The 15,000-nt window shown below is 35.7% G+C and overlaps 2 protein-coding genes across 3 annotated transcripts in view; both read right to left on the reverse strand.

The window, feature by feature from the left end:
- LOC144971456 (inositol polyphosphate-4-phosphatase type I A-like) overlaps window positions 1-15,000 on the reverse strand; it is a 239,102-nt gene that overhangs the window by 115,200 nt on the left and 108,902 nt on the right. The window lies entirely within an intron of this gene.
- LOC144971451 (glutamate receptor-like) overlaps window positions 5,021-15,000 on the reverse strand; it is an 86,595-nt gene continuing 76,615 nt past the window's right edge. For both annotated transcript variants that reach the window (XM_078912369.1, XM_078912370.1), the window contains 4 exons: window positions 13,930-14,088; window positions 13,225-13,428; window positions 11,806-11,913; window positions 5,021-5,464 (listed from right to left, as the gene is read on the reverse strand). In XM_078912369.1, coding sequence (XP_078768495.1) covers window positions 5,273-5,464; window positions 11,806-11,913; window positions 13,225-13,428; window positions 13,930-14,088 — 663 coding nt within the window. In that variant the 3' untranslated portion in view covers window positions 5,021-5,272. The remainder of the gene's footprint in view (window positions 5,465-11,805; window positions 11,914-13,224; window positions 13,429-13,929; window positions 14,089-15,000) is intronic.

A 15,000-nucleotide genomic window follows, 5' to 3' on the forward strand; every position in this document is an offset into this window, starting at 1 on the left:
TGATATAATTGAGTCATAACTAATCACCAAATCTGCTGTTTAAAACAATGGCAAAGAGCGATAGAATAGGCTTAAACAGTCATGGCGTCACTTCCCTCGTAATGACGCAGTGTAACTTAGTAACTGGTTCTAAACTATCGGAACAATGGCGGACGCCCTTATGAAATACTTCACTGACGAGCATAAAAGTGTATCCAGAGGAGAAAAATATTATAAATCTGATCATGTTTTGACTTTTATACATTCTGATCACATGACATGTGAAAAAGTTCTAGCCAGCAGGAAGAATAAAAAGTACTGATTTTCTTTGTTTAGAACCAAGCTTCCCGTTGCTGGGCGGAAGTGACATTAAACTATTGAATCCTATTGTTGTCATCACTCGTATTCGGCTTATTGTTGTTATTTCTATAGATAGTTCGAAGATGACGTCACTCAGGTCTTTGTTATTGTTTTTTTGCCATCCGCGTTTATGAAAAATGCTCACTGAACTGTATTAACTTGACTATAAACGTTCATGGATACACACAGTTTTGTGTGTTGGTCCGTTATACTTCCGGATTGCAATGTTATGAGCTTCTTAGCCAAGCGCATACAATCTATACAGCATGCTGACTGATTACTTCTCGCTAAATTCTGCCAATCAGACTATCACGTTCAAGGTTACACAATTTCGTGTGTTGGTATTTTTTATGGCTGGCGGTGTTGTGCGTATTTTACCTAATGACATAAAATCAATAGATTATTTTCATATTGTACGAAAAGGACAGTGACCGTTGTAAGTATTCCAAATCTAAAAAAAAACATAATCAACTGTAGTTAGTTGCCGACACGCAGGTTGTGTAACCATTGCTGATCGCAGTGAATTTGTGTGTGTGTGTGTGTGTGTGTGTGTGTTTGTGATATATATATATATATATATATATATATATATATATATATATATATATATATATATATATATATATATATTATATATATATTATGATTCATATTATTGGCAATCACCAATCGGTAGATAGACGGGCCAAGTAAAGAAGATAAAAGGTTCATGGATTCAAACCAGATAGCTTTTGCATGTGAGATTGAACTACTGGTCTTTCAGATCAGACAATTATTAGAGCCTGAAAGCTGTCTGTCCTCTCTAAGCTTAAAGATACATAAATCACTGTATGGTTTCGGTCTAATCTCCTGTTCCCCGTAACTCTAAATTATGTTCTATTCGAATCCTAAATCGGTCCCGACTCTTTTCGCTATGTCCGATAAACCCTATATAACGTTTTGTTGTTTCAATAATTGATTTCCTTTTCCCAAGGGACAGACATTTCCTGTTTTTTTAATTCCCTGCCCTTTCATGTCATCCTCACGATTCGTGCTATTTATAGAACATCCCATAATGTGCCGTTTTCCATTCAGCATTCAAGCAATTTCATTAAATGGTAGGTACATAGATGGCAAAGACAAACTATATCAGTTATACCAAGAGGTCTCACATAGGAAAAAATGTTTTTTTGGTGTACACGCCTATAGATAGTATGCGCTTGGCCAAGGAGTTCACAACATTGCCATCCGGAAGTATAACGGACCAACACACAAACTCTGTGTAACCATGAACTTTTATAGTCCGGTTAATACAGTTTAGTGAGAACAACTCACAAACGCGGATGGCAAAAACAATAACAAAGGCCTGAGTGACGTCATCTGCATACTATCTATAGGGAATGAGATTAGCGGAAGAGTAGCGTCCCTTGATTGGACGTCACCCACAGTCTGTGACGTCACCGGCGGTAAAGTTATTAGAGAGAGAACGTCATGTTGGTTGTGCGCATGCGTCTCTCGTCCTCATTCCCTATTGTTATATTTTGTCTCTTGGATTTTTACTTTATTGTGCCTGATTTCCTGAATTCATTTCTGATTTTAAATAATTGAAACTAGTAAGCCTGCTATATCTTCGAAATAAAACCAATCAAAGACTAGATGTTATCCCTGTATTACACCTACTGAATCAGTATACGTCCCTAAAAGAAAATAAATATAAGGTAAATAATTGACCCAAGGAAACCAGTACGCCTTTCAAAAACAGATGAACAGAAACATTTGACTCGTGCTGGTTAGTACAGATCGAAAAAGGAAAAAGAGTTTAATAAATACTAGCTGGAATCTATTGATATTCGTGTATAGATAGTTCGAAGATGACGTCACTCAGGTCTTTGTTATTGTTTTTTGCCATCCGCGTTTATGAGTAATGCATGCTCACTGAACTGTATTAACCTGACTATAAACGTTCATGGATACACACAGCTTTGTGTGTTGGTCCGTTATACTTCCGGGTGGCAATGTTATGAGCTTCTTAGCCAAGCGCATACTCTCGTATACAATGTTCAGTCTTGTTTTGGAGTCGTGAAAAATGAAGAGGCTCTGTTTGTCTCCCACTCATAAAATTAAATACCCAACATAAAGCTGACCACAGCTGAAGCAAAGAGTCGGCAGGTAGCGTCTGTGATATTCATTAACAAAGCAAATCTTCATAGGGAATTGGTAGCCGTTTAAAATTAGAGAGCGTGTTGCTGGGAATGAGAAGTAATTGGGAATGGAGATGTTGTGTCCCAGCAGCATTTCCAGTGAAAACTGATGCCTCCAACAAATACGAGAATATTCTTGTCACAACCATTTAAAAAATAAATAAAAAATAAATAAAATTCCCTTTATTCATCCCACAGGGGAAATTATTAACTAGGGTCTATTCCAAGGGGAGGCTGGAATAACCCAGGCGTCAGCCGCAGTGCAGCGCCGCAAATTGAGCTAGGGCGAGATGGCTTGCTCAAGGCCACACAGCGCAGCGGCGAGTGATCGAACTTGGTACCTTTCAGGTAGGAAGCAAAGACCGTACCGCTGAGCCACGCTGACATTTAATCTCGTTACAGAGTTTAGTTGGACACGCTAATAACTTTAATCTCCAAACAATGAGGTGACAATGCAAATGGATTCAAAGAATAAAGAATTTCGACTAGATAGTTAACGACACCGGTTGTCTCCAGGACCGTATCCATTTGTTTAGCAGTACCAGGAAAAAGCTGAAATGACTGTGTATCGATGAAGTTGACGTCATCGTTTTGTGCATTACTGATCTCCAGGTGGCGTCGTTAAATCGGTCACTCTGATTTGAGTTCTGTTCAATCATCTTAGTGTAAAAGGGTGGCGAAAGCCAAGTACAAAATGGGCGACTCGGAAAGAAAACAGGTCCGTATTGATGGTTTGTGGTCCTTCAGAGCCACTAAATCCATAGAGCAGGAGTGTATCCCGATTTCTATAGCGTGAAACGGGCAATAACAATTGCTTGCTACCCTTTGGCTAAGACATTGTTGCTGATTTATTCCACAAAATCGATATCATCGAATGACACCAGAACGTTTTCCAGTAATGTCAACGAGTGCTTACACTGTGTAATCGGACGTTGGAATCAATATCTATGCATTTGTCATGGAAATAGGACATAGAAATCAGCAAAATCACAAAACGCACTTTTCAGATTTATTAGAAAATATTTATCTAAAATATTGAAGAATTCATAAGTTGGTCTTATCAGAGATTGTCCGTTTTAAGAATAACTTTTTAATATCAACTTGAAAAGTGAATATTGTTTTTGATTGTGAATCTTACAATAAATAAGTACATTTTTTGCACCGCTATCATGCTCTACTGACAAAATAAAACTTTGATTGGTTTAAACAGTATGCACTTGAGATTTGTAAAGCTTGAAGTCAGCACAGAAAGCGTATGGATTCAGTTGGAAGTTTTATATTGTAAAAACAGAAACGAAAGAGAAGAGGAAGCGGTACAAAATTCAAAGTGACATAACAATTTGATTCAATTGTATATAGAATATAATTCCCTTGCACACACGCGCACACACACACACACACACACACACATTCACTCACCTAGAGTTCTCTGGGGTTGACTTTTACCACTCAAATGTATGTCCCTATCATGTACATTCCATCATTAAGTTAAAATGGTTGTCAACTATGGATGACTCTATTCCTACAATTCATCCCACAAAACATTAGCTATTTAACCAGTTAAAATGTAGACAACAATTCACATCGTAATGGCGTGGGGGATGTGTAAAATGATTCAAACGAGAAATTTATCACTTTCCGTGGTAGGGCTTTTATAACTAATATTACAAAGGCTTTAATGAAATAATCTGACGTTTCGTAATAAAAACCAAGTAGTTGATGTTGTCTTCGTAGACGATTGCAAATTGGAAACAGTTTTCAGACCACTCTATTAATGAATGCGTTTATAAATTGCTAGTTCAGAAACCTTGAATAATTCAGATACCTTTCTCTCTTCCTGTTTACCTGATTCAGTATGACCTATCAATCACATATGAAGGAAATATTATTGTTGGAGTATGCCTAATGTGTTATATTTTGTCTCTTGGAATTTTACTTTATGGTGCCTGATTGCCTGAATTCATTTCGGATTTTAAATAATTCAAACTCGCAAGCCGCAAGGGTCATAACATAAGTTTACGCTGTGGTTAACCAAGGCATTCTGAGTAGTGAATTTGTATGAAAGAGACGGTGGTGAATAATTAGACGAAGTAAATGTTTTAGATGAATAGATATCTTATGACATCACAAAGCAATCAATGCTTTCAATGCTGGCTATAACGGGTGGGGATGAAACCATGACTTGTCTTAAATTGCTTTTAATAGACTGCGCATGCTGATTTTAAAGTCATTTTTCAAACAGATTTATCTTATATGTAATATGAAAAATCCACAGTTGGGTGTCATCGTAAAGAAATAGCCCTCACCTTTAGAATTGGATTTTATAATTTTGCGAGCCAGATTTCAGAATTCACAGTACATTTCAACCTAAACTTGCTTTTATATATATATATATATATATATATATATATATATATATATATATATATATATATATATATATATATATATTATATATATATATATATATTTTTTTTTTTTTTTTTGCGGTGGATCTTTAATTTTACCTGTTAATCTAACTCTCTCCTATCATGTTCCCCAAATTACAGGTTAACCAGCAGAAAAATTGTTTTTTAAAAAACTCAAACAATCTCTTTACAAAACAACATTATGTTCTTATTAATTAAACAAAGATCATTCTTCAAAGTCTGTGATGTACAAGATAAATCTGAATTAGAAAAAAATGTATATTGTGTGGTAACAAATGTGACGATTTTGCTGTAGGTGGTAAGGAGAGAGTTAAAGTAGTGAATTTAAACGTCTTTAACAACAATAACAACGACGACCTGAGTTCTGTAGGTACTCACAAGTATAGTTGTTATTATTTTCTGCCACGACTGTCTTTCCTCGTTGCCAACTGTGTGTATTTCTGGTAGATATGCCGATCCATACGACCAGGACTCGTTGACAGAGAGCATCCCATACTTGGAATGCCATCTTCCTATCTTTGATATACGGGGGAGGGACAGAAAATCAAAACAACAATATGTAGTTTTTTATGGTTGTGGTGGGGACCGGGGGGGGGCATTATTGATTTTATTTGTGTGATAATGGTAGGTCCCGGGTTCGATTCCCACTCTGAGCCGCGTTCATGCAAACTTGAGTTCTTGGTAAACGCTATCTAATCCCATTATTTCACCATTCAATTTATTAAAGATTATCCTCCATCTCTTTCAACTAGAGCTATCAGTATTGTAGGACATGACTGAACACAACTGGTATCAATTGTAAGGCAAGTACCCATTTTGTATCTTTTCTACCATAGCAACCCCTGATAATATCATTCATAATCAATAACTGACAAGGATAATAAATAAGTCATTGCGCAATACATTACCAGCTACAGGCAAAGGGTCATAACATGACTCGTCACCGACAAGAATGGATTACAGTCCAATGATCATATCATATCAGTAACGTTTTCATTAACAAGTTAAATGCCGTACCCTGGAAAGACACGGATTAAAAAATTTGGCCAGAAAACTCGTCCTTCAATCGATTTAAATGAACTTCATCTTGGAAAAAAACCATCTCAAACCTGGGACCTAGCGAAAGTTTTTGCCAAGATGAGGGTAATTTAAAGCGATTGATATTTGAAGGACGAGTTTTCTGGTCAAAATTTTAAATAGTGTCTATCAAGAGTACGGCAGTTTAACTGGTTAATATCAAATCTATCAAATGTTTGTGATCCTGAGAGGTTGAGGCGTTTTAATATCTCTCCAGACTTGATTCCATCACATAATGGGTTCATGATAAATCATTTCATTAATTTTACAAACGAAATTAATTTCTAATTCTTTCCTTCAAAATTGAATACACAGATTCAACAATAGGCATGGGAATCACCATGGCTAAATACCACTGAATAAGTGTTACACATACTCTATTGGGTTTTCTTTTAAATAAAAAAGACGAACTTAATCTCTTTTCCATGTTGAGGCCGTATCTAAATACACGAAAGCAAATTATATTTGTGTTATGGATAAAAACAATTTACTTATGAAAGTGACAGCAAGCCATTGTGTACATAAAACGGGCGCCTGTATTCAGTGAAATAATTGCACTCAGTATTAAGTTAATAGAATTCTGGCTCTCCATTATAAAGTGATTTTGGAAAAATGTAAGACGTCTATGATAAATGAAAGAAAAATAATAGATCGTCTATTCATCAAATATTTGTGTCGGCAGATTGGTGTGCACTTCGGCTTGGCCGTTTACAATAGAAAAAAAAATGTGGAGCAATATTCACTATCAAGACACGATGTAACTCTATCTACTTTTAAAAACTGTTTTACCTAACTTTTTTAAAGCAGATAAAGTGGGCGGAATAATGGTCTTAAAAAATGAAATTTGTTTTTTACACTCTTGTAAAACATGCAAATACATCAGGAGAAAGGGAAAAAAAAAAACCATCTCACTTTAGAAATACATGAATGCTGACTCAATTCTATATAATATCATCTCGCGATGCATCATCATATATAATGAACAAGTTATTGAAATGACGATTTATTAAAATTCTGCTGAAAATCACCTTAATCGGACGAAGAAATGCGAAAGTTTTTCTCAAAACCCTGATAAGTATCATTTGAATAAGCCCTGAAGTTACAGTCAGCAGTTATTATTGTTGGACCACAATAATATCAGACAAAACAAGTTGTTATTTTCATGTTGGCCAGAAGGGGGATTTTAACCAGTTGACTGTCGTACTGTGGAAAGACTCATAAAATTGGAAAATTTGACCAGGAAACTCGTCCTTCAAAAATCGATCGATTTATCTAACCCTCATATTGTCAAAATCTCTCAAACCTGGGACTTCTTGAGTCTTTCCAGAACACACCGTTCATTGGTTAACGCGTATATTCTGTTTTATTATCGTAATGATCAAGGCCAAAGAATTTACGAATGAAGCTATCAATAGTGATTTTAACAGTGTTTAAAACTTCGCCAATCCCTATTCATAGGTAATAGCAATAAGAATGCAACAATGATACAAATCGATAAAAAATGTTTTGCCACGTTTCACGCCTAGAAATCGTTCAGATTTCATGTTTGATATTGAAATGTTTTTGTCCAAGGCTATCAGGTCGATGTTTGAATTTAAGATGCTGTGTAGTATGGATGAATTTTAAAATCTCTTCAAACAGTTATAATGAAGGAGAGGTGTGTAATGATACATTTATATCACATCTATTTTTATTACAACAAGCCTCTGTTACCGATTCTTCAAGTTATACATTTTAAAAATATTATTGACACATTTCAGATTTGTATAACTCCAAAGCTATGAAAGATTTCATCAAACGGTTTTTTGCCATTGGTGCAGAATTTATTAAAGTTTTGATTGATATAAGTTTTAACACTGTGCGCCCTTTGGTAGCTGAAATATGACGTCATCGGTAGAAAAGGTAATTTTGACATAAATCGTAATTTACAGTGAGTTTGATTTTAATCATTGACACATTTCTGGTTGGAATTACTCAATAGCAGCTGCAACGACATCATTTTGGTTTTCAACATTGTAATCCAAATTTATCAAAGTATTTTTCTTCTGATATCTTGTGATCGTGTGTTTTCGCAATCGTCCGATTTAAAGCTCCACGTGACCATCATGTGACAATCCACAAGCGTCTCTCCAGTTCGTCCCACATCTTTTGCAGTATGAGTCATGTGACAGAGCGAACGGCTTCTCTTATTTTTTTGTCTTCGGGTGACGCATGTCTCTCACGAGGGTTCTAAACACTCTGCTCTTCACATACCCCATAAAAATGTCAAGTGTGGTTAGATCAGGTGATCTTAGAGGCCAGGAAATTGGACCATCTCGGTCAATCCATCGGTTTGGGACCTGTTCATTTATAACTTGCCTCACAATTAAACTCCACTGAGGGGGAGCTCCATCCTATTGGGAAAAGATGTGAGGTTGAGGATAATCAAATTGAGGGACTCCGTATGATTCTAACATGGCCATATAGTTTGTTGTTGTGACATGTCATCAAAAAAAAAAAAAAAGAAAGGACCGGTCGATCTTTCCCTGGTCAGTTCACACCAGTCATTGATTTTTGGTGAGTTGCGACGACACTTGATAATTTCATCTGGTTTTTTGTTTCCTCCAATGCCGAAGATTGTGTTTGTGTACATGCTCGGACATGTAAAATGTTGCTTCATCTGAGAAGACAATGTTTTCAGTGAGTTGTTTGTCATGGTTCGAGACTCATGTCGGAAAAAGCCAAAATAAATTACGATTTACCCCTTTCTACTGGTGACTTCATTACTCATCTACCAAAGAGCGCACTGTGTTAAACGTTATATCAATCAAAACTGGAATAAATTCTGCATATATGGCAAAAAAAAAAAAACAACCCGTTTGATGAAATCTTACATAGCTCTGGAGTTATTCAAACCTGAAATGTGTCACTTGACTTACTTGACTTAGATGACTTTCGCGTCTCGACCGAAAGATCGGGTCGCCTTGGCTGCTTCCAGTATTTCCTGTGTGAGGTGTCTCCAATATTGCCGGTCCTCTGCTCGGGTTCTCAGAATTTTCAAGGTCCCCTGCCGTTATGAGACTAATGCTTTGTCCAAGTGTTGTGAGGTTTTTGTTTAGGATCACAGGGAGTGTTGTGATCGGTCTTCCTCTGAAAAGGTTCCCGTGTTTTTGGAAGTATCCCGACATGGCTTGGTTAGCTGGTATGTTTTTGTCCCTGCGTAGTATGTGACCGAAAAGTTGCCATCGTTGTTGTAAAATGTCAAGGGAGATTGGTCTTTCTTTTGTGATCTTATAGAGTGATTCATTTGAGTTTTTTTTGGGTATTTGATGTCCAGTACCCTTCTTAGCTGTGTGCGATGGAAGGCATCCAGATGCTCTTCTTCGGATTTTGTCAACGCCCAAGTGCCACAGTTATACAGAAGTACCGGTTTTACAAGATCACGGTACAGTTTCAGTTTGGTTTTTTCTCTTTATTTTGTCACCTCTAATCCATACATTGGTGAGTTTGCTGAGTGCGGCGTTTGATAGCTGTTTTCTTCTTTGTACATCCTCGGTGTCTCCAACTAGTGAGCCGACTTTCTTTGTTCTTTTCCATTCCTCTTTGTTCCTTGATATTGTTGTAAGTTCGGTTCTATTGGCATTGACTTGGAGGTTATATTTCATAAGGGTATTTTGTATGATGTCTATATTTGCTGGTGTTGATCCAATAAAATCGACATCATCTGCATAGGCGATTTCTCTAGGGATTGCATTCTCAATATGAGTCGTTGGTTTTGGAATGACTTTTCGAACTTCTTTCAGAGCGTGTTCTAAGTATATTGTGAACAGAATAGGGCTCAGACTATCTCCTTGGGGGGTCCCGATGTTACTTTCGAACTGCGTCTGTTTTGTGGCCCCTTGGTATATCCTTGGTTGTATCTTTGTGATGCTGAGGAGAAATCGGATTATTCGGAGCTCGTCTTCGTCTACAATGTCTGTTAATATCTCCAAAAGTTTTCCTCTGTCGATCGTATCAAAGGCTGCGGACATATCGATTCCGGTTATTGTAATGTGTCAACAATAATAAAAAAACACTCTAGTTCACGATTCGATTGACCCCGATCGTGTAATATTATTTATGTTATGGTAATCGCTGGCCATTGTCATACATCATCCCGGATCTCGCTGTGCTCTATTTTCTATCATAATGATATGCTTTAAGCAAAATATCGCTCCCTGATTTCCCGTTGCTCTCTCTTGTCCAACAAAAATTTCCGGTAAATCTAAATATGATTATCAACATTGTGTATTTATGGGTAAGTCGTATTCGTTGCTGAATTGATTGATACTCGTAAATTAAATATTCGGAGGACTTATCTGGACTTTCCACAAAACCAAATGGATTAGATAATCATCAAGCACATGATTATGTTAAGTAGTCTCAATTTTCAAAAAAGCCAAATGGAACTTATTTGTTTCTATGTATGACAAGAACTATCAGTTTGTTTACTGCGAAACACTATTTATATTTGGCAGTTTTAACTCTCTCCGTATCAGGTATTTTTAGAATTTCCTCCGAAAATTCACACCCATCCGACACAAAAATAGACTTTTCCTAATCAAACAAACAAATACAAAGTGTATTCTATAAAGAATGTTATTCGGCAAAATGAGCTCTACAATACAGTGTTTAGTATTTATAACTCTAATCAGAGCATTTCTTTACATTTTGTGATGTACAAGATAATTCAGAATGAGAAAATTGTCTGTTGCATCGTAACGAATGTGACGATTTTCCTCTGGGTGGTAAGGAAAGGGTTTAAATCAGACGTAGCTATCCATTCACTTTCAGGCGGACATACATAGGTATCTTTTTGCTTGTGACTAGTGGAATGGTCTACCTATTGAGCTACCGGTAATTAGAGCCACTCGTCTATGGTGACCGTAACGGACAAGTTCAGGTGACCACCGATTGATAGTTGTCTCTAAATGAAAAGCGCGGGATCGTAGAATGAATTCGGGACATGCAGCTTTGTCATCTTGTTCTTCATTCTTTCCAGACCAAAAAATTCTTCTTCTCTAGTTGAACCCAAGAGCATCACAAGCTGAAGGTACAAGTCAGCAATTCAAATCCACATGTAGTCCCATCTAATTCCGATTATCTAATACCTACAACAAAAATAACAATTTCTTTCTTTCGTTGATCGTATCCCATGTTAGTGACGTGTACTAATGATATCACCAAAGATACAAGAGGCATTTCTATACATGGCATGATAAGTCAGAAAACCAAGTTAATTGATTTAAGTCCTCAGTTGCAGACTCTCTATAGAGTATCTGCCAGATTGTCAAAAAGATTAAACGGTTGATTGTCTTGTCATGAATGTTGTCCCACGAACAAATAAATACATAATGAATGACTAAATGGATGAATAAACAAATAAATGTTAAATGAATGAATAAATAAATAGATAAATAAATAAACGAAAACAAAGATAAATAGATATATAAAATTCCCATTATTTATCTTCGGAATATATGACTGAGGTAAGCCAGTTGTAGAGGGGGTTGCCTGAAGCCTGGGATTGTTAAAACAATAACACAAAGGTGGAACTGGAAAGGCTTTGGATGGACACGCTGCAACCAATGGACGCGTACATCAGGGAAACCTCTAAGTTGTCATAACATTGTTCGTTTTCTTAGTAGCCGATATAGACGTCTAGAGTTAGCAAGGCTCAATTTCTCTAAGAAATTGGTGACTTAACACTGTGTTCTATTTGTAATTACAAACAGAGGAAATAATATGTTAAAACAACGAACCTGTTGCATTCCTGTGTCCATGCTTACAGATAATACATCCATACTATAATTAGTCCTGTATCCCGTGACATCATACTGGAACCACCCGGTCAATCCTTCAAAGCGTACCTGCGATTGGAAGATTGGAAATATTGGATTCAAAGCTGGTTCTTGTACACGCGAGGGTTACGATATCTCAATTGATAGAACATTTCCCCACAGCAGCAATATCGGTACCAGTTGCAGTTCAGGTGCTTCTTTTTTTCCCTGACCTATCAGTCAATTCACAAGTGACTGGATAGGCAGCTCGGTTATATCGAATTATTTTGCAGGAGAGTATCCTGTCCAAAAGGTAGGAAACTCTCTCTCTATCTATCTATCTCTCTCACAAGGACACACAAACACATACACACACACACACACACACACACACACACACTCTCTCTCTCTTTCTCTCTCTTTCTCTTTCTCTCTCTCTCTCTCTCTCTCATTCTCTCAAGCTGTATTATGCATGTCTTGGTTTGCGAGAGTGGATTAAGTGCTGCTTATAATTTACAGAACGAGAAATAATTGTGACTCTGATGTCACTCCAATTATAGTTCCTGTGAGGTTGAGCTCACTAATTATTACTCGTGTAAGTAAAATATCTACCAGACAACAAAGCTTTAAGGTATGACTGATAAAATTGGCTAGAAATTGGCAGGATTAAATAATTCATCAAAGTCCTAATATTAATCATATCTTTCACCAACTTTCCAGTACTACAAGTTATATCGAATCAAGAATGTTTGCACGATTCTGTGGCTTGAGAATAACTTTGTAGTTGTCCTTCAGCCTCGCTCGGCGCATAGTTGAGTCCTTGGTGGAGACTCTTTACTCACATTCTCTCACCGTACTCAGGTGTAAAATGAGTACCTGGCCGTTAAAAGTGTTGTCTTTGTCCGAAAAAATTGTAATATCTTCTAACAGACGTCATGTCCCGTCCTCCATGTTAAATGCCGCTGTTGGCCATGGACCCCTTGTAAAGAGGTTTTGAGCACATTTAGTGGATATTGCGCTATATAAAAATGCTCAAAAAGCACAATCTCCGGCTTGTCAAAAAAAACAAACAAAATCAATAAATCAACCCCCCCCCCCCCCCCCCCCAAAAAAAAACCACACTCACACACACACAAAACCCTGACACCCCCCCCCCCCTGCACCAAAAAAAAAAAAAATAACAAAAAACCCCCCAAAAACAAAACAAAACAAAAACAAAACAAAACAGACCAAACAAACATCAAATCCGAGACTTGAAAGAAGTGCCAGGTTTTTGGGACTTTCTGGCACGTCTGGAGTCGTCTTTCTAAATACATGTTTCCTGGTCCAAATAAAGACAAATGTTTTTTGTTGTTATTTTCTTTTGTCAATGTAGGTCTGAGAAAGAGATAATTGACTCACCTTCTTTAAAGCATCGTAGATGGCTCTCCCGTGCATCCAGGGTAACGGGGGTTTGTGGTTACACGGAATCCCCTCAGTCGTGTTCATGTTGTAGATCTTTTTCCGCCTGAATGTTTGGTAAAACACTTTGCGATTGTCCTCTACCATTATGACCAGGGCCCTTTTGATACTTTCAATGGCATCGACTGATAGCGCAGCATCTAGCTATTACATGGAAAATAGACACGACATGAAAATAGGAATAAAACTATTACCCATAATATTTTATTACATTGTAATTGTAATTGTAAAAATGGCACTTTTCAACGGTTGCAAATTTAAATGGGCTAGATTATTATTATTATCATTATTATTATCATTATTATTATTATTATTATTATTATTATTATTATTATTATTATTATTATTAATTATTTTATTATTATATTATTATTATTATTATTATTATTATTATTATTATTATTATTATTATTATATAATTATTATTATTATTATTATTAGTTATTATTATTATTATATTATATATAATAATAATAATAATAATAATAATAATAATAATAATAATAATAATAATAATAATAATAATAATAATAATAATAATAATAATAATAATAACAATAATAACAATATTTGTTGTAACTAACGCTTATAATAGACGAGGAATAGAAATGAAAAGTCGCTTAAACCTTGTACTTCTTGCCTTACCCTCAACTCACCACCCGCTCCCGGCCAGACCAGCGGTGTCAATCGCCTCCAGTGTTTCAAAAAGTCTTGGACATGTGGTGACGTGGCTGGAATCATCTGGAATCCAGTCAGATTGGCCCCGCTGTGCTCAAATCGTGATGTGTCTACGGATTCCATATCCTGACAAATAGATACAAGAATGAGGATTTTTCCTTAACCATTACACACATGTTTTGTTAATAGGATTAATAAGGTTTATCTCCCTATCTTATAAATGACAGCTCTTGACGCAAGCGATAAAAAGAATTAATTGGACAAGCTTAAAAGACTATCGCAGAAAGACATTCGTGCGCTATCCTCTCTCTCTCTCTCTCTCCTCCTCTTCTCTCTCCTCTCTCTTATATATATATATATATATATATATATATTATATATATAATTATATAATTATATATTATATATATATATACATTATATATATCATATAATATATATACATATTATTATATTATCTATCTATCTATCTATCTATCTATACTACTATGATTATATATATATATATATATATATATATATATATATATATATATATATTATATATTAATAATAATATTAATAATATATATATATATTATATCTTCTAGATTGTTGCATCACGTTATTGTATATAAACCGTATAATTTAGAATGGTATGTTACTTTGCAGTCTGAGAGGACAGCAAAATAATTATCTAATTGCAAAAAAAAAAAGAAATTATTAAATAATTTGGGCAATTATTGAGCCTATTTAAGAAACGATGTTACATGCATTATTATGTATTATTTATAATAGGCATTGAGGAACACCTAACTATCTGAGCAATTCGTAGTATTATCATTATTACAATAATTTCATAAGAGGGATTGCCAAAGTCAGGATTTCAAAACTTCAAACGAATATAATATATGGAAATCGGAAAATTGTACTTTTCTGAGTCGCTTGCAAAGTCAACCGATTAAGAGCGGGGTTAGAAAATAACATGCTTTGGTGGTTAATATAAGATCAACCTTGAAATGATTGGACAGGCCAAACCATTCAGTGCCCACCTACCAA

This window comes from Berghia stephanieae, chromosome 4, assembly GCF_034508935.2.
Source record: "Berghia stephanieae isolate SIO BIC M18660-M18661 chromosome 4, UCSD_Bste_1.3, whole genome shotgun sequence".
NCBI classification, from domain to species: domain Eukaryota; kingdom Metazoa; phylum Mollusca; class Gastropoda; order Nudibranchia; family Aeolidiidae; genus Berghia; species Berghia stephanieae.